Source organism: Tamandua tetradactyla, chromosome 7, assembly GCF_023851605.1.
Source record: "Tamandua tetradactyla isolate mTamTet1 chromosome 7, mTamTet1.pri, whole genome shotgun sequence".
Classification (NCBI taxonomy): Eukaryota; Metazoa; Chordata; class Mammalia; order Pilosa; family Myrmecophagidae; genus Tamandua; species Tamandua tetradactyla.
This window is the reverse complement of record NC_135333.1, coordinates 109,888,468-109,906,576: the sequence shown is the minus strand read 5'-3', so window position 1 is coordinate 109,906,576 and position 18,109 is coordinate 109,888,468. Positions and strand designations below refer to the sequence as shown.

At 44.6% G+C, this 18,109-nt stretch overlaps 2 protein-coding genes across 15 annotated transcripts in view; both read left to right on the top strand.

Moving 5' to 3' along the window:
• Window positions 1–4,157, top strand: part of KMT2D (lysine methyltransferase 2D) — a 38,243-nt gene extending 34,086 nt beyond the window's left edge. For 8 of the 9 annotated variants that reach the window (XM_077170778.1, XM_077170774.1, XM_077170776.1 and 5 more), the window contains exons 52-56: window positions 408–455; window positions 1,597–1,882; window positions 2,219–2,292; window positions 2,420–2,528; window positions 2,687–4,157. In XM_077170778.1, coding sequence (XP_077026893.1) covers window positions 408–455; window positions 1,597–1,882; window positions 2,219–2,292; window positions 2,420–2,528; window positions 2,687–2,779 — 610 coding nt within the window. In that variant the 3' untranslated portion in view covers window positions 2,780–4,157. The remainder of the gene's footprint in view (window positions 1–407; window positions 456–1,596; window positions 1,883–2,218; window positions 2,293–2,419; window positions 2,529–2,686) is intronic. The other variant, XM_077170779.1, reaches the window with a different exon arrangement.
• A 1,571-nt stretch (window positions 4,158–5,728) lies between these two features.
• On the top strand, window positions 5,729–17,187 carry PRKAG1 (protein kinase AMP-activated non-catalytic subunit gamma 1). Of its 6 annotated transcripts, none has more exons than XM_077170780.1 (12): window positions 5,730–5,840; window positions 9,677–9,725; window positions 14,180–14,289; window positions 14,477–14,558; window positions 14,656–14,714; window positions 14,855–14,900; window positions 15,007–15,061; window positions 15,342–15,468; window positions 15,575–15,740; window positions 15,899–15,936; window positions 16,175–16,321; window positions 16,487–17,187. In XM_077170780.1, exons 1-12 carry the CDS (start codon window positions 5,832–5,834, stop codon window positions 16,592–16,594), a joined length of 996 nt encoding a protein of 331 aa, XP_077026895.1. In that variant the 5' UTR covers window positions 5,730–5,831; the 3' UTR covers window positions 16,595–17,187. The 6 variants fall into 6 exon arrangements, with proteins under 6 accessions (XP_077026897.1, XP_077026895.1, XP_077026899.1 ...); XM_077170785.1 differs by lacking the exon at window positions 5,730–5,840 and adding an exon at window positions 5,970–6,021; XM_077170781.1 differs by lacking the exon at window positions 5,730–5,840 and adding an exon at window positions 6,582–8,778.
• Window positions 17,188–18,109: the final 922 nt, after the last annotated feature.

The window sequence follows — 18,109 nt, the reverse complement described above, 5'->3', positions numbered from 1 at the left end:
TTCCCCCTAGAAAGGCTGGGGATTTACTCTTACTCCTGATTAGAGGTGCACAAGTTCACAAGGGTATCCCTTTCTTCTTCTCCTACCCTGCTCAGGTGTCTTGGGGAGAAATGAGATCTAGGACCAAGTTATTTTGGGCACCCTGGGAATGGTTGTTGGGAAGGTTCTGGGCAGACAGTTTTGAGAAGTTTATGAAATAAGGGGCCAGTCACCTCTTTCCTCTCCTGTTTTGCTTCCAGGCGGGTGGGGGTGGAGACTATGATTCTCCACATCTCAGATTCCCCGTGAGTACCAGGGTCACCTTCCCTTCCCAGGCTGAGTTGGTGTCAAAAATAAATACTTAGAAATATAAGAGAAAAAAATAAAACCTTACATTTGTATAGCACTTTATACTTTTTTTTTCAAAGCGTTTTCACATCCATTATCTCATTTGATCCTCACAACAACCTTATGAGGTAGGTAGGGCAGGTGGTATGACCCCTATTTTACAGCTGAGAAACTAAGACCCAGAAAGGTTAAGTGACTAGACAGAAGTCACACAGCTGGGACCAGAACCTTGGCTCTTGACTTGTTTATTGTTCTCTTGGTGTACCCCCGTAGCCTGACCTCAGTCCCTTGGATTGAGGGAGGCAGAATCCATGGTAGCAGGGCTCTCTTGAAGGCCTTCGGTTGCTCCTAGAGCTGTCGTAGAGCATCAGAGACTCCACCCCTAGTCAGCCCTAGTCCTTGATTCTCTACAACAGTGGTTTTCAAACTGTGAGTGTAAGTGTTCCAAAAAAGACCTGGCATACATAACACTGAGTGGGTGCAACTTGATGGCCCCTCCCCATTCCCTTTGTCCTCAAATTGGATTCAATCAGAAGAACTCCATTTTCATCCAGTTTATGTATTGGAGTTCCAGTCGATATTTTGTTAAAGATAAAACAAAAGATTCCTGCTGAATAAAAAGGAAACAAAAAGAACCAAAAATGTTTGAAAACCACTGCTCTGGGTTGGGTAAGATTGGCTGTGCCTTAGGGTGGTGAAAAGGAATCCTGCCAGGCAACAGTCATTCCCCTGCACTGAGCCATCTGCAAAGAGTGATGTTAGAGAAGGGGACAGTGTGGAGAGAGGAAAGGATACCATCTTTAGGCTGTAAATCACAGCCAGCTAAAATTCAAATCCAAGCCGATGTGGTACACAGCCCCTATTCTGAGGGCTTCCAGTATGTGCAGGAGGCAGAACTCAGAAATTCGAGCAAACTATTAGCTTGAATTCCAGGCCTGGGCTGCTTGGGGACAACCCCCCATAAGAGCATGGCCTTGAGAATGATTTGGTAGGAAAGTGGTAGATGGTGGGGAGACGGGAGAGCAGGCTCAGTGTAGGGGAATTGGTGCCTCCCTCTCCCTCCATGTCCCACCCCCCATCCTGGGTCCTCTATACCACACAGTATGTCGGAGGGGTCCCTGTAGCTAGTTGCTGCCTCACCAAGGCAGAAACCAAGATGCCTCCATTTCATTCGCAAGGCAGCATTTCTAGTGCTTGCCAGCCAGCAACGGGTGGTATGTGCTTAGTCTGAAGGAGAGCTGTCTTGTCATGGACTGTATCGCCTCCCAGGCCCCACACCCTGAACAGCACCAGCATGTCCAAGGCATATCAGAGCACCTTCACAGGCGAGACGAACACCCCATACAGCAAACAATTTGTGCACTCCAAGTCATCTCAGTACCGGCGGCTGCGCACTGAGTGGAAGAACAACGTATATCTGGCACGCTCGCGTATCCAGGGCCTGGGGCTTTATGCGGCCAAGGACCTAGAGAAGCACACAATGGTCATCGAGTACATTGGCACCATCATTCGCAACGAGGTGGCCAACCGGCGGGAGAAAATCTATGAGGAGCAGGTACAGGCTGGCAGAGGGGCATGGTACAGGCTCAACCAAGAAGCAAGGGGCAGAGGGCGGGCCACAGTGGCTCGGCAGGCAAGAATGCTTGCCTGCCATGCCAGAGGACCCGGGTTCGATTTCCGGTTCCTGCCCATATAAAAAAAAAAAAGAAGCAAGGGGCAGAGTTCGGGCCAGGGGAACAGGAGAAAAGCTTGTGGGAGAAGGGGAGAGGAGGGAGAAATGAAAAATTTGCAACATAAGCCTATTACCTGAATCTGGCGAACCTCTCTTACCATCACCACTGTTGCCATTCTGATATTCTTACTCCTCCTTCTGCAACCTCTACCTTTTTAGAATCGAGGCATCTACATGTTCCGAATAAACAATGAGCATGTGATTGATGCTACATTGACTGGAGGCCCTGCCAGGTGAGAGGAATGAGGAAGAAAGGATTTAGGGTTCCCTGGGGGTGGTACCACAGGGAGTAGGCCAAAAAGGAACCCGAATTGTCCCAACTCAGTTGCCTATCATCTCTGACTCTGACTCACTGCCCAGGTACATTAACCATTCCTGTGCCCCTAACTGTGTGGCGGAAGTCGTGACATTTGATAAGGAGGACAAAATCATCATCATCTCCAGCCGGCGAATTCCTAAAGGAGAGGAGGTGAGGAAAAGCATCTTGAGTGAGTGACAGGGCGGCTGTCCTTTCTCTCTCCCCTTTTCTGCCATCCCCTGGGAGCCAGGATCCAAAACCACTGCCCTCAGATGAGATCTTCTCTGCCTCGGGGGGCTGGCACTCATTTTGCCCTCTTTCCTTTCCAGCTTACCTATGACTATCAGTTTGACTTTGAGGACGATCAGCACAAGATCCCCTGCCACTGTGGAGCCTGGAATTGTCGGAAATGGATGAACTAAGAAGCTTTGAGGCTACCAGGAAGGGGAGTCTCCCCACCCCCAAACTCTTCCCTGAAAGGGATGAGGGGGAAGAGAGGTAGCAGCCAGAGCCAGGACCCAGGGCTGGGGCTGCCGGCTGACCGGAGCCCCTGGAACAGGAGGCTGGGGCAGAGGGCCCTAGGCCAAGCCCACCCTGGGCACCAGGGACATCCCTCTTCCCCGCCACCAGCTCCCAGGCTGGCATCTCTGCCCCCAGTTCCAAGAGGGGCCAGACAGAAGCAGCCATTGGGCATCTCAGGTTTGAGGGGGATATGGGCCGGGAACTACCCAGAAGCATCTGGGAGGCAGCAGGGAGGCGGGAGGAGGATATGTGGCCGGGCCTCACAGCCCTGCTGCTCCCACCGACCTCTCCGGCCCAACTCAAGGCTGCAAAGAGACTTGACTAAGCTTGACAATCCCAAAGGCCGGGTCCTACACCTGGCCCTGCCTGCCGGGTCCTGCCCCCACCCCCACCCCTACCCTCTTCCCTCTCAATCTGTCTCTGTCTCCCTCTTCTCCTCTGTGTTTCTGTCTCTCTATGGGTTGTGTTTCCTTGTTTTCCACTCTGACAAATGCAACATGAACGGGAAAGAGGCGCCCAGCTGCCCCAGAGGGCAAGCTGGGCAAGCCGGGCAAGGAGACCCCGCACCCACACCTACCTCATTTAAGTGTTGGATTTTTTGCTGTTTTGAAATGTGAGACCCTCTCTAAGCCCCCTCACTGCCCCAACTCTCTCCTCCACCTCACTGCCCTCTTCTGAGTGGGTGGAAGGGGGGTAGGAGGAAGAAGAAAAAAAAAAAAAAACAACAAAAAAATCCATCTTTGTTTTTAATTATGGGCATGAGATGGTGGTTGAGGCTGATGATGATGAAGATTGGGGATGACTGGCCCCTAGTTGCTCCAGGACTTCCTTCTCCATCTGGACATGGGGGTGGGAGGGGTGCTAACCTAGGACCAGGGTATCTCCCTCTTGTTTTCCCAACCCCATCATTAACCCATTTGCCCTCCAGCCCCTGGATGGGGTGAGGGGGGTAGGGTGAGGGCTATCCCTGAGTGGCATGCCCATACCCAGTGAGGCAGGGTGTGGCCCGGAGCTCCCACTTTCCCTCAGTCACCAAATTGCTGCTGGTCTGGTGGGAAGGGGTGGTGACATGGGGGTGGGGGAGCTTAGTGTCAGCGTGGGGAGGGTGGGGGGTATTTATCTATTTATACATGGGATTGTACATAGTCTTGTGGGGCAAGGGGGAGCCGGCTGGAGGCAAGAACCCTCCCCTCTCCCCCTACCCCCGGGGAGAGCAAATGTAAAACTACTAATTTTTGTGCTTTATATATTCTATATAAATATATCTATTTTCTTTTTACAAAACCAGTTTATAAATGGTAGGGGGGTGTGGGGCAGACACATGGAGCTCCCCTTGTGGGGGAGCCCCCTCCATTACCCCACTTACCGCCCTTTTCCTCACCTTCCCCCCCACCCCCACCCCCTGGCTGTGACTGCTGTAAGGTGGGGGTATAGAGGCTGGGCGATTTCACTCCCTGTTGTATAGTTGGATTATGTTATAACGCACAAAAGTCAGCTGGTCCCAGGGGGAGCCAGAGGGTGACGGGTCCCCTGCTTCTCTCCTCCCTCCCCTTTCTGCCCAACCTTGTGCTGCAGTTGAACCTCTTCCTGGGAGTGGGGGAAGTTATAGGGTGGGTAAGGCCCCAGACCCCTCTCTGGTAGGGATCCATGGGGATGAAGATGAAGCTTATATGCAGTTTTCTCCTAGGGGCTATGGGCAAAGGGCATTTTGTAATTACTATTTTCAAGAATCAAATGTCTGGAGTGTAGGGGTGGGCTTGGTGGCAGTGAATGGGTGGGCCTGCTGGAGGGGGAGCACAGTCGCTGTTGTGATTTTAGGTTTGTTTTGTTTTTGAATTTGGGGGGTGTGTGGATTGATGGGGGTCAGGAGATTTTTTAAAAGCTGCTTCCTCAACTATTTCAAGCTGCAAATGTTTAATAGAATAACCCCCTTTCCCGCGCCCCCACCCCCAACAGGAACCGCTGTAATTAGATCAGACAGCGGGGAGACGGGCTTTTGCCCCCAAAACCACAGCCGTTGGATGTTCCTTTTCCAAGAGCAAAAGGCTTAGACAACAGGGAGGGGGAGATTGGCTTCTCTAAGTCAAAGCTCTTGGAAGCTCTTGGGCCTTCGGCCCTGGAATTGGAACAAGGGGATGGGGCAGATTTTGTAAGCATATGCTAGGTATCCGATAGTCCTGTAGAATTTAGTGAAGAAACCTTATACGGTTTTTAATTTTTATATAAACTATAACTCAGACCCAAGCTACAGGTTGGAATTTTGTGGGGTTTTTTGTTTTTTGTTTTGTTTTTGTTTTTACCCTGCCTGTATAATTGCATCAGAATTCCTCCTCCTCCCCCTCCATGTTTGTATTTTGGGTTGGTTTACACTTGCACATATTCGATTTTCAGTTTTCCCCTTTACAGTCTTCTCCCCTCACCTCCAGGACCCTCCCCCTTTTTAAAAAAATAAATCGCTGACAAGTGTGAATCCCGTGAAGACTTTATTTTGTGTTGTGTGTATCCTGTACAGCAAGGTTTGTCCTTCGTAACAACGGATGAAATGATTCCCTTTTTTAAAGCGCCCTCTCTCACTCCACCCCCAGCTCCCGTCCTTGGCATGTTTTATATCAGCGATCATTCTGAACTGTACATAATTTATGTTGCGAGAGGCAAAGGGCAAGTTTTGGATTTTGCTTCTTCCAAGTTTGTTTTTAAACGACAAATAAAAAAAGAACATTTTAAATACACGCGGCTCCGTCCCGTCACCCTCGCCGTCAGCCGGATCTGTGAGATCCACGAGGATCCAGGGGAGGGCGGTTACCCATGCAAGGCCACCGCCGGAAGGGTGGGTTCCCCGCCTTCCGTCCTTGGCTTGCGGCGGTCGTGACGCGCCGGAAGTGGCGTCGCGGTACGGCGCAGGGCGGGGCCTATCGAGCAAACTTCCTTAAGAGAACGAGCCGAGCCGGTGCGATGGAGACGGTGAGAGCCCGAGAGGGCGGTGGGGGGCGCTCTAGAGCCTGAGACCCCCGGGTTAGGGTCCTAGGAGGACTGGGCAGGGGCTGGCGCCGAGCAGTCGAAAAGACGCCCGTCCCTCTGTGGGCGCATATCCTACACTGGGCCTCGCCAATGCCTTCAGTCAGTCGTGCTCTCAGCCCCAGCGGTCAGTGACTCCTACCGCCCTCCGGGAGCCCAGGCATGTCCTGGCAATCTCAGACTTCTTTCTTCGTAGTACTTTAAGCCCTTTAGAGATTTGCGTCGTGAGCCGGCTTTCTTGGGTGGAGCAGGGAAATTTGAGGGGTCCCCGATTGCAGGTAGCACCTGTCTCCCGGTTGTTGTGATCCCTGCAGTCCTCAGCAGGAGGAACACCTGAAAGGCTTTTACATTCATCGTGGTGTTCAAAGAGGTCACATTACCTCAGTAAAAACGAGAAGTAGGGTTTGCCGGAATGGGAGAATCTTTCAGTGTTAGAGGCTTCTGTATCCCTGGACAAGTTTAGGTCATGCCCTACTCTGAGATTCTACCAGCCGGTGGTTGGCTGAGCCTGTATTTGGCGGGCGGCGCATTGACCAGTTGTAGCAAGTCCCTGTCACTCTCAGAGATACTGCGGATTGCCTGGTACATGATGGGAACACCCCCCCCCCCCCCATCACTTTGAGGAGCCATTCTCTAGCATTCTGGAGCCCTTCCCATCTGGTTCCCTCTCCAAAGTTTTTAGCTATGTATTCCGTCAGTCACTATTCCTATCTTGGTTTTATAATCTACTGTAGTTGTGTAAGGGCTGTTGTTTCACCCTTCCTTGGGTCTGTTACATGCCCAGAGTAATTCCTTTGCTGCACCCTTTCTCTGCCTGCAAGGAGGTTGTGTTCCTCAGATTATAAAGAAGAAACAGACTAAAGTGGTAAAGTGATTTACAGGTGGTCACTCAGGTAAGGGAGTTAGTTCCTGTAGAATGAGAGAAATTTGAGCATGAATAAAGGGTCTGATTCTATTTCATTCAAAATAATTATTACCATTTTTTACTTATAGATGTATTATGGGTTACAAAGCATTTTAAACAGATTTTCGAATTCAACCCTCACACTTTATGTACTGGATTAATTTCTGGGGGTGTAAATTGTTTAAAAAAAGAAAAGAAAAAGAGAACCCCTGCTTTGAAAATGCTCACTGGAGGAGGGGTGGGGGTGTAAGGGCAAGTAAGTGACAGCTGTTATATTTGATAGACTGAAATAAATGCTATAATCAAGATGAACACAAAGGGCTGTGGAAGCATAGGAGAGGAATTGCAGGTCAAGAAAATAGTGTAAGCAAGGGTATTGACATTAGAGTGGGTGGAGGATAAAGAGGGTGAGCCAATGGTTTGATGTTACTGGAGCTTTGGATTTTTGTCATAGTGGGAGAGGAAACTGGAAAAGTAATCTGAGGTCAAGTGGAAGGTATTTCAATACCATGCTAAGTTTGAAATTTGTTTTGTGCTAAGGAGACCCATGGAAGGTTTATGAACAAGGCAGTGAATGTGCTTTAGGAATTTTCTTAATGGCGTTTTGTAAATGTATTAACCTACTTCAGAAAGTAGTTAGTTCCTTATTGGAGATGAAAGCCATACCTGAGAGAACTTTGTGACAGCATAAAAGATGAAAGGAAGAGGAGCTAGATTTGGGGCAGGTAGGCAATTTTAGAGAATGTTGCAGAAGTGAGAGGTAAAATCCTAACTTAAGGCTGTGAAAATAGAAAGAGAGATGGATTTGAGGCATTTTTAACATCAGCATAGCTGATAAATGTTAAGGAAAGTGGAGGAATCAAGACTAAAGTTCAGGCACCTGGGAAGACAGCAAGACTAGGATTGGAGGGACAGATTTTGTTCTGTTTTGTATTTATGCGTGTGAGGAGTCTGTGACATCTCTGAATGTCAGGCAAACAATTAGAAATGTGGATTAAGAGTTCGGAAGAAATTGTGAGTGTGTCAAATCTAGCCTGTGTCTCTGAAATAATAGTTTGTACTTGTGTAGTTACAGTGGTATTTCTACAGATCCCCTGTGTTATTAAAAGTATGTAGGAGTGAATATAATTATCCCACTACTGGGTGGAGGAATAGTCAGAAAGGTAAAGTGATGTATTCAATTTTATCTGATTCTCTAATGTCAGTATCTATACCACTATTTAGCTGTATATCTCTTTTCTCTGCGTGTAACTTAATCTTAGGTCTCTCTGTTCATATCATTGTGCATCATTATCAATTTGAGACTTAAAAAACAAAGCAATTGTATGTAAAACCCCATGCTAGGTTTTATGGGGGATACAAAAAAGTATAAGGCAATTCCAGGCTTTCAGGAATTTTTATAATCTGTTGGATAATGAACAAAATGTATATATGAACAAAATAACTGTAACTTAGTGCAGTATGTAAGTATCCTATGATAGGTACAGTAATTTTTACAAAAGTAGCTGTTTCCATGCCTTTGTAAAGATCTCTCTGAGGCTGTGTTATACAATGTGAGTGTCTTTACTGCTGAACAGCCATCCTTCCCATTTACAGGTGATGAGGCCGTTGTTCCAATAGTCTTGCTAAAATGCTAGGCCAAGCTGATAGTTTTATGTGGCCCAATGAGGAGAGGGAGATTATCTCCTCCCAATGCCCATTAGAGGAGGGAAGTTTAAGAGTGGCTCGCAAACCTGACTCTGTTTGCCAGCCAGCTTCCCAGTTCAAACTAAGATTTCATGTTATTACATGAAGTTTTCATTTCATGTCACTACAGAAACTATGGAGGTGAAGTATGGCTTTGGGATATTACCCAGAACAAATGAAGTCAAAACTATTGATTCTAATGGATGAAAAGTGTCATGATTGCTCTTGGATTTCTAAATAACAATGAAATTTCCACATGTTCCCACTTGAGGGAGCACAGAGATGGTTCAGAAGGTTTGTCTGTATTTAAAGTGCTCTTCAATTCCACACTATCTTGGGAAAGGAAACTTTTGGAAAGCTAGCATCCAACCCCAAGGCCATAGCAGCTTTTCACTTACACAGGTACTGAGAGGACTCAAGTCCCTAGTTTCAGGACATCTATCACTTCACCCACCTCTCAGTCATTTCAGACCTTGTCTGACAGTCAGCTGCCAAGCTCCTCCCTAGATGTGGCCCTGTTATGCATGTGATTCTAGTGGTCACAACTGTGCCTATTCAGTGTTTGAGGGAAAACAGTGTCTCTCTGGCTTATGTGTTTTATAGTACAGTGGATCAGTGAGACTTTTATGGAGACAGCCCTGGGCTCAGATTTTTCCATTCTCAGCTTTTAATACTTAATGTTTCATTAGGAAGATAGTGGAAATATAAAAAGTAAGAACATGAGGTTTGGAAGCAGACAACTCTGTTTTCAAATCCATATTCTAGGGTAATTCAGTAGTAGAATCTTTGCCTACTATGCAGGAGACCTGGATTCAATTCCTGGCCCATGCCACACCCCACTCCCCCCAAAAATGGTGCTGTCATAATGGGATAGTCACATGGAAAAAGAATGAACTGTGACCCCCACCATACAGCATACCCCCCCCAAAAAAAAAAAATCCGTACATTACTCCTTACCAGCCATATGACCTTTGGCAGGTTTCTTAATATGTCTTGAGCCTCAGTTTCCTAATCTGTGAAAACAGTATTTACCTCGGGATTGTTATTAAGATTAAAGGAGATAATATATATAAAAGGTCTTATAGGTGCTATAGAAGAAGTCTTTTAGTTCACCAGCCCTTCCCCAATAGTGTCAGGCTAAAATGGATAGAACCTAGGTTAGGCTGAATCTATGTTTCTTTTGTCTCTCCAGGTCACTTCTTCAGACAGCTCCCCAGCTCTGGATAATGAGCATCCTCAAGGTACGTTCACTGAAGAAAGAAGACTAGGTGTGAAAGCAATAGACCTTAACTTATCAGACCTTAACTTATCCTCAGCAAATCTCTTGAATCTCTCCCAAGGAAACTCCTGGGAAAATCAAAGCTAAGCCAGATAGTATGTCAAACCACACAAATCAGAAATAATAGTTGAGGTAAGGTAACCCAAGGATAAATCTTAGAATGGAGTTGATTAATGTATCTTCAATGTTCAGAACTACTTGAAACAAACTTTTGAGGTATAGAGAAAACTTCCATAGGAGACTCTGGACTGGATAACCATTTTTTAGAAGACCCTGTTGTTTTCAGAGTAGTCCAGAAACATTGCCACCAGGGTTTTATTACCCAGTGAGCTCAATAAAGCTACTGAATACACACACATTTTGGAAGAGCCTTGAAAGTCTTTAGGGCCAATCTAAAAACACAGCCACTAAATCCTAGGGCACAGGAGAAGGCAGTTCTAGCAACTGCCCAATACCTGATTGAATGGAAAGTTCCAACCATATACCATCTACATAGAAGCAGAACTTACAGGCTGGTAAGGATTTTGCTCAGGAAGGCTCCTAGGTTTTCCTAGGGCGTATTTATGGCATTAGGGGTACACATTTTCACAAAGGATTGAAATACGAGCTGAGTATAAACTTCAAGAGACAGTATACTGTAGGTGATACTAGAATGTATTGTTAAGAGATCTATAAGTTTTCCATAAGAATTTAACAATTTTCTGTTTTCATTTTGTGGTTATCCAAAAAAGTTAATACAGTTGTATTCTGAATTACCTGGGTGGCTCTTCATTATTGATACAGCCACATGATATCATTGCCTATTTTTATGTTTCTCAGTACATTTGCATTAGCACCATGTAGACTTAAATTATCTACATGGACCAAGAAGTGAAGTAGGCTGCATTTGACTAAGATAACCTATAGCTCTCATGTCCCACCTAAAAGGAGGCAGCAGCTATCCAAGTCCAGGTAATTGTTAGTATTCAGAAATTCAGATCTTGTTTTGGCAGATATTCTGATTTTCAAAAGAAGCTGAGACTTTGGATTTTTATGTAAAGCTCAATTTTTTAAATTTGGCAATTCATTTAAATTATTTTTAAAATACTGAGAAAGCCAAATCAAATATGTTTGTGGGCTTCTGGCCTAAAATGAAAATATTTAACTATCAATGTAGTACATCTCTTCACTGAGTGTCAAAAGATGTGTTCTTTGGGGTCTGTGAGTTCTTAATTTGAAAAACAATAGTGGGCTTCCAGTTAAAGATGGTGGATTGAATACGCACATCTACTTCATTTATTCACGCAAAAAAAAGCCCCAAAACCATCATAAAGGCATTCTTTTAAGAGGCACAAACCCTCCAGAATAGGAATCACAAGACAAGAGACAATAACAATGAAATTTTGGAAGTTGGGCAGTAGTTGGAAGGGTGATAAATTACTTAGCAGACCTGAGAAAACTGAATTAAAAACTAGCAGTGGTGAAAGCCAAAAAGCAGTGAGGGTCTAAGAAACTGTCAGATCTCAAGAGTCCTTTCCCTGCCCAATGCAGCTGGACAACTCCCACTCTCAACTTTGGCAAAGACTGGTCTGGAGAAGGAGTCAGGCACACTTGAGGAGTGAGGTACTGTACTAAAAAGGGCATGAAGTGAACTGTACAAACAGGATGCTGGGACCCAAGCCCTCTTGCCATCTCCAGTTTCCAGAACATGGACAGAAAAGACTTCACCGTCCAAGCAGGAAATTAAATATTCCTTTTCTCCAGAATATGACCAGCTCCAGGGAAAAGTCCTAAAAATATAAGTATTGAAAGTTCAACACCTTAATGTCTAACAAACAACAAGCCTCACTCACACGCTTAGAGCTTCCAATTAGCTTTAAAGCCCCTGTTCTTAAAATATGACTTTACTCCTCCTTTAACCCAAGAATTACCAGACATCTGACAAAACCTCTAACATGAAAAAAGTGATCAAATTGCCACCTCCCAGAAGAAACAAACAGTAAACAGCAACTGGGGAAAGAGTCGAGGCAAAGAGAAGAAAACTTTAAAAATTAACGTTAATATATACTTAGGTATAGGAACATATTTCCACTATGCAACCAGTACTGGATATAATAATAATAATAAAAAAGGAATTTTCTGAAAAACAAAAAAAGAGCTTCTGGAAATTAAAAATGTAATAGCAAAAATTTTAAGCTTAATTGGACGTTTGGAAAATCAAGTTGAGGAAATCACCTAGAACATAGAGCTAATCAAAGACGTGGAAAACAGGAGAGAAAATACATTTTAAAAAGAAAAAGAATGAAAAACCTTAAAGGATCAATATAGGAGGGCCAATATCTGAATAATAGGAGTCATAGAAAGAGAAAAATGAAAATACAGGAAAGGAAATAATTTAAGAACATTTCTTGGAACTGAAATACATTGGTTTTCATATTGAAAGTACCCGTTGAATATTCAGCACAATGGATGAAGTTGTTCCACCCAAAACACAATCATCATGAGATTTCAGAACACTGGGAATAAAGAGAAGACCTTATGAGTCTCTGGAGAGGAAAAAAAAAAAAGTCATATACAAAGAATCAGAACTGCCTTGGGTGGGCATTGGGGGAACTGCCTTGGAGTCACAACACCGGAAGCTAGAAGGCAATAGAGCAATGCTTATTGCTATATGCAGGAAAATAAATTCCTGGTTAGAATTCTATATTCAGCCAAATAATAAATCAAGGATGAGGATAGAATAAAGCTGTCTGCAGGGTGCAAGGTCTCAAAAAATTTACCTCCCATGCACCCTTTCTCAGGAAGCTACTGGAGGATGTGTTCCACCAAAACAAGGGAATAAATCAAGAAAGATGAAAGCATGGGATACAGGAAACTAGAGTGCCAACACAAGAGACATGAAACGAGTCCCTTGGATGGTGATGGAGATAGATCCCAGGATGACAGCAGTGCACACCAGGCAAACCAGCCCAGATTTGAGCAGGTCAGAAGGCTCCGGGAGAGACTTCTTCGGGTAGTTTAAATTGATAGAATTTCTTAGACTTCTGAACTTCTTGAGAGGAGATTTAGACAGTTGGTGAAGAGTTTGGGGGTTAGATTAGTCATAAGTACTATACATAGAAAATTAAGCAAACAAAAAAAGTTGTGAAAGAAAGAAAAAAGCCTGAAGTTTACTGTTTGGTTTAGCTCTGAATGTTTAGAGTCAAAAAAATAATTTTGGTTACTGATGTAACCAATATTATAATATAACTTCTGGAAGAGTGAGGGGTTGGGAGGTGCATGTTTGTGATGCAGTCCTGGTAGGAAAGAGATCTAAAGATTGTCATCTTCTTTGGTAGGAAGATAATAGATAATGCCCCAGAATGAAAAAATCAAAAAGTAGCAATACAAATAGATTATTTGTGGACATAGATATAAGTACAAAAATAATCAGCTAAACGGGTGAATGTGTTCATCTCTGGGAAAGAATAGTATAGGGAGATGGATGTCATGAACAAATTTTGAATTTTTCTTAACAAAATTTGTAGAACTATTTGACTCTTTAAACTGTGTGCCTGAATAAGTTTGGTAAAAATGAAAAAGCAGACAACAACTGGCATAGGATTTAAGAGCATGTGCTTTAGAGTCAAGAAGATCTATGTTTGTGCCTTATCCTGTTACTTAACTAATGGTATGACCTTGAGCAGTTTGTTTAACTGCTCTAACTCCGTTTTCTCATCCAAAAAATGAGGATAATATTTACCTTGCAGATTGCTGTAAGGATTAAATGATGTAATACACATAGCATAGCACATAGCACATTCAGGTATTATTTTGGGTTGTCATTTCTCCAGTTGACAGCAAGCAATTAGAACCAGAGGAATGGAGAGGTAAACATCAGTCAGAATTTCCCATTTGTCTAGAGCAGATGGAATGAATTTTGATTCACAGGATGATCCAAGAATGAACCCTCAGGGTGTTTGGGGTCAGGATGTTTGAGTGCTAGGCTCCAAGTTAGTGTTGATTAGAAATGGCCCAGCTTGGATCATGACTTTTCCATTGACAGATCATGGAAAAAATTTAAGACGCTTACTCAGTTTTTCATCATCACTGAGAAGAGGAAACAAGTGAAAATGTGCTAAACATATGAAAGGAAAATCTGAAGTTAAAGATGAGAGAAAAACTAGAACAGGCCAATGAGAGATATAGGAATTCTGTTTCAGCCAGCCATCTTTTGTCTATATTCATATAGCCAATGGATATAGTCCTACCTGGAGACTGAAGTTGAGAGGAATTGTTTCTAAGGAGTTTATCCAGTAGGAACAAAACAGAATAAGAGGCCTTATAGAAAAGCATACTCTCAATATTTGAGAAACTACAAGAGTGTTTTATTTTCTACCTCTTTTGGATTGAGAGTTATTTAATGGAAGAAATTACTAACTGTCCCACCCTGTGCAGACCCCCCAGAATCCAACAATAGCGTGTATACTTCCTTCATGAAGTCCCATCGCTGCTATGACCTGATTCCTACAAGCTCCAAATTGGTTGTATTTGATACTTCTTTACAGGTGGGTGAAATCCTCTTTTCCCTTCCCCTTCCTTGGAGCCTCTGGTTCAATACCTAAGTCCTATCTTATCCTTGTCCTTCTGTGGGGTTAGTCTCATATTTTCCCCCGACACACCCAACCACACTATTCTTTTAAATTCCTGTCTCCTGTGTATTTCCCTTTGTGAGTGTTACTCTTTTGTCAACAGGTAAAGAAAGCTTTCTTTGCTTTGGTGACTAATGGTGTACGAGCTGCCCCTTTGTGGGATAGTAAGAAGCAAAGTTTTGTAGGTAAGCAAAAGTTTCTGGGACACAGTATATTGGCATCTTGTGCTGGGTGGGGAGAGAAACTTTGGGCTGTGCTGAGGGCTCTTATCTTGGCCTTTAGGCATGCTGACCATCACTGATTTCATCAATATCCTACACCGCTACTATAAATCGGCTTTGGTAAGGAACCCTAACCCCAGGACCAAAACCACTTGCCCTGCCCAAAGTCCCTCATTCTCATTTCCTTTCCTTCAGGCAAGCCACAGAAAGTTAATGAAGCAGGGAGATCAGGTTTCAAATTCTGTTGCTTCTGTTTCCAGGTACAGATCTATGAGCTAGAAGAACACAAGATAGAAACTTGGAGAGGTATGTAGAGGATTGGTGATTGTAGAATCATAAAGGGATTGAGGGTCTCTTGAGAAACAGTTTTTCATGATGGTATTTTGTGTGTGAACCATCCCTTTCCCCTCAGAGGTGTACCTACAGGACTCCTTTAAACCGCTAGTCTGCATTTCTCCTAATGCCAGGTGAGTTCCAGTTACCCATTTATCTAGAAGGAAAAGAGCCTTGCTATCAGCACAGTTAAAGCCCTATACCCCCAAAGATCCTAGGAAACAGGCAGAAGAGAAAAAAGACAGTCCTTCCAAACACATACATACTCTTTAGATCTGGTTTGAACCCTGCCTCTCCCCAGTCACCAGCTTTCCACAGGGTGTTTACAAGCAAACCCTGTGGAGAAATTATCTCACCATCCTCAGCCCCCAACACTATGGAAGAACTGATCATTATCCCCCCACCTTCCCACAGCTTATTTGATGCTGTATCTTCATTGATTCGAAACAAGATCCACAGACTGCCAGTTATTGACCCAGAATCAGGCAACACCTTGTACATCCTCACCCACAAGCGCATCCTCAAGTTCCTCAAATTGTTTGTAAGTGCTCCTTGGCCCAGTTCTTATTTCTGGATATACTAAGTTGGAGTGGTATCTGAGGGTAGTTTGGGGGCCTTTTAAATAAAGCTTATGGTTATTTTCTCAGATCACTGAATTTCCCAAGCCAGAGTTCATGTCTAAGTCTCTGGAAAAGCTTCAGATTGGCACCTATGCCAACATCGCTATGATCCGTACTACCACCCCCGTCTACGTGGCTCTGGGCATCTTTGTGCAGCACAGAGTCTCTGCCCTGCCAGTGGTGGATGAGAAAGGTGAGAAATTGGGCAGAAGGAGAGGGAGGGTTCTGGGAAAGTCAGGGTGGCTCTGGGAACATCTGTTTCTGCCTCACCTTAGTCAGGAGTGTGGTACTGTGGGCAAGAGGAGCCTTGGATGCCAGATACTCCTTGCTGAACTGCCTTTGTCCCCCTAGGGCGTGTGGTGGACATCTACTCCAAGTTTGATGTTATCGTGAGTGATTGTGGAGTGGGTAGGGAAAATGGGAAGGTGGGGTATTGGATATGGAGAGGGAGAAGAGGGCAGTCTTTTCTGGGACCTGAGGGTCTTAGAAGCTTCCAAGTTTTCAAATCCTATTTGAAAAAGAATCAATGATCTGGGTGAGGCTTGGGCATGGCAAAGTTGGGTGGGCTCAGGGTTTGGGGATGGTTCCTTTGCTTTTCCCTGCAAGCTCCATCCTCTGTCTTCCCAGAATCTAGCAGCAGAAAAGACCTATAACAACTTAGATGTGTCTGTAACCAAAGCCCTGCAACACAGATCACACTACTTTGAGGGTGTCCTCAAATGCTACCTTCATGAGACTCTGGAAACTATCATCAGCAGGCTGGTGGAAGCAGAGGTAGGGAGTTCAGAGACCCTGAAGGAGCTGGGGTGGGGAGGGAAACAGGCAGCAAGGGACTTAAACCTTGTGAGTGGGGCTTGGCAAGTAAGGTAGGGGATGAGGAAGCCCACCTAAACTGAGGCTGGCACTAAACACCCTTTCTCCCTTGTTGGTTTATGCCAGGTTCATCGACTTGTGGTGGTAGATGAGAATGATGTGGTCAAGGGAATTGTATCATTGTCTGACATCCTGCAGGCTCTGGTGCTCACAGGTGGAGAGAAGCAGCCCTAAGCTGGTGAAAGGGATCATGCAGCACCAGGGGATGTGCTCTGTTGGAATCACAGATAAAGCCTTGGGAGAATTGTGACTGTTTTCCCTGCTCAGGAGTCCTATACCCTTCTACTTGGGAGCTTGGGGAGGAGTATGGGAGGAAGGAGAATGGAGTTTTAATTGCCCTAACCCTCACACATATACTTGAGAAAAACTTTCCGCCTACCCTATCCCAGCCCTTGTCCTCTCAGGCATAATTCCCTTTCTAGGTAAACAGTGAACTCTGTGCCCATCAGGAAAATTCTGATCTCCAAGAGATCCCCAGATCTCGACAACCCTTGCCTCTTTCCCTGCCCCTTTCTCCACCCTAAGATAAAAGCACAACAAAACTCTGCATAAAGCTATTTTTATTCATCCTGTTTCATGCTGTATGGGAGTGACATTTCTTCCCATAATGGAAGTGGGGAGGATCGTGAGGAGGAGGGCCTTTGGGTTCCTCTGCTGTTTTCATGTGAAGGCAGATGGAGATAGGTGGAGGTGGAGGGCAGAGTGGTTAGCTGAGGTTTTTGCTTTCCACAGTGAATCTAATTAAAGTGACAGGAATCTCTTCATGGTATTGCAGTGTTTGATTTTTACAATTGATAGACACTACTGCCGTAACCTTCCTACTTCATGTGGCTTCTTTACCTCATCAAAAATAAACAACAATAATAATAGCACATACACAAATATAAAACATACTGGGCGGGCCACGGTTGCCCAGCAGGCAAGAATGCTTGCCTGCGATGCCAGAGGATCCGGGTTTGATTCCCGGTGCCTGCCCATGTTAAAAAAAAAAAAACAAAAAAAAACATACTGTGCACCGGCTACCATTCTCAGTGTTTTGCAAATATTACTTCATTTAGTTCTCAGAACAATAGTAGATACTATTTACTATTCCAGTTTTACAGATTAATAAAAAGTGAGGCATTGAGAGGTTAAGTAACTTATCCAAGGTCACACCTCCAGTAAAAAGTAGAGCTAGGATTTGAACCAGTCTGGTTCCAGAGTTATTGCTCTTTACTACTACATTAGACTTACTGCCTCTCAAATCCTTTCATAACTGTTCTCTGCCTCCCTTATTATCTCACTTCCCCTCTTGTATTATAGCTGGAACCCAAGGCAATGCCCAGAGCATAGACTGACTCTTCTTTAGACAGAGAGACCTGCCACCATCATTAACTTTTCCCAACCAGGAAAAACTGAACTGTTTTTGGATTGTGCTGAGCTGGCACTATCTTTGAACATACAAATCCCTTGGCTTTCTTCCAATGTGAGAATGAACTGGAGAACTATGGTTATCTCATCAAACCCTTTTCCCTGTGCTAAAACCATGTGGACCAAGATGGTAGGCAGCACTAAACACCAGAAGGACTGCTACCTGTTACACGTGAGCCAAATTCCAGGTACCATCCCTTGCAGGGTAATTCTTTGCCCCTATCCCCACTGTGCCTAAGCCTTTTGACGAACCCCCACCTTTACCATACTGGTTCCCCA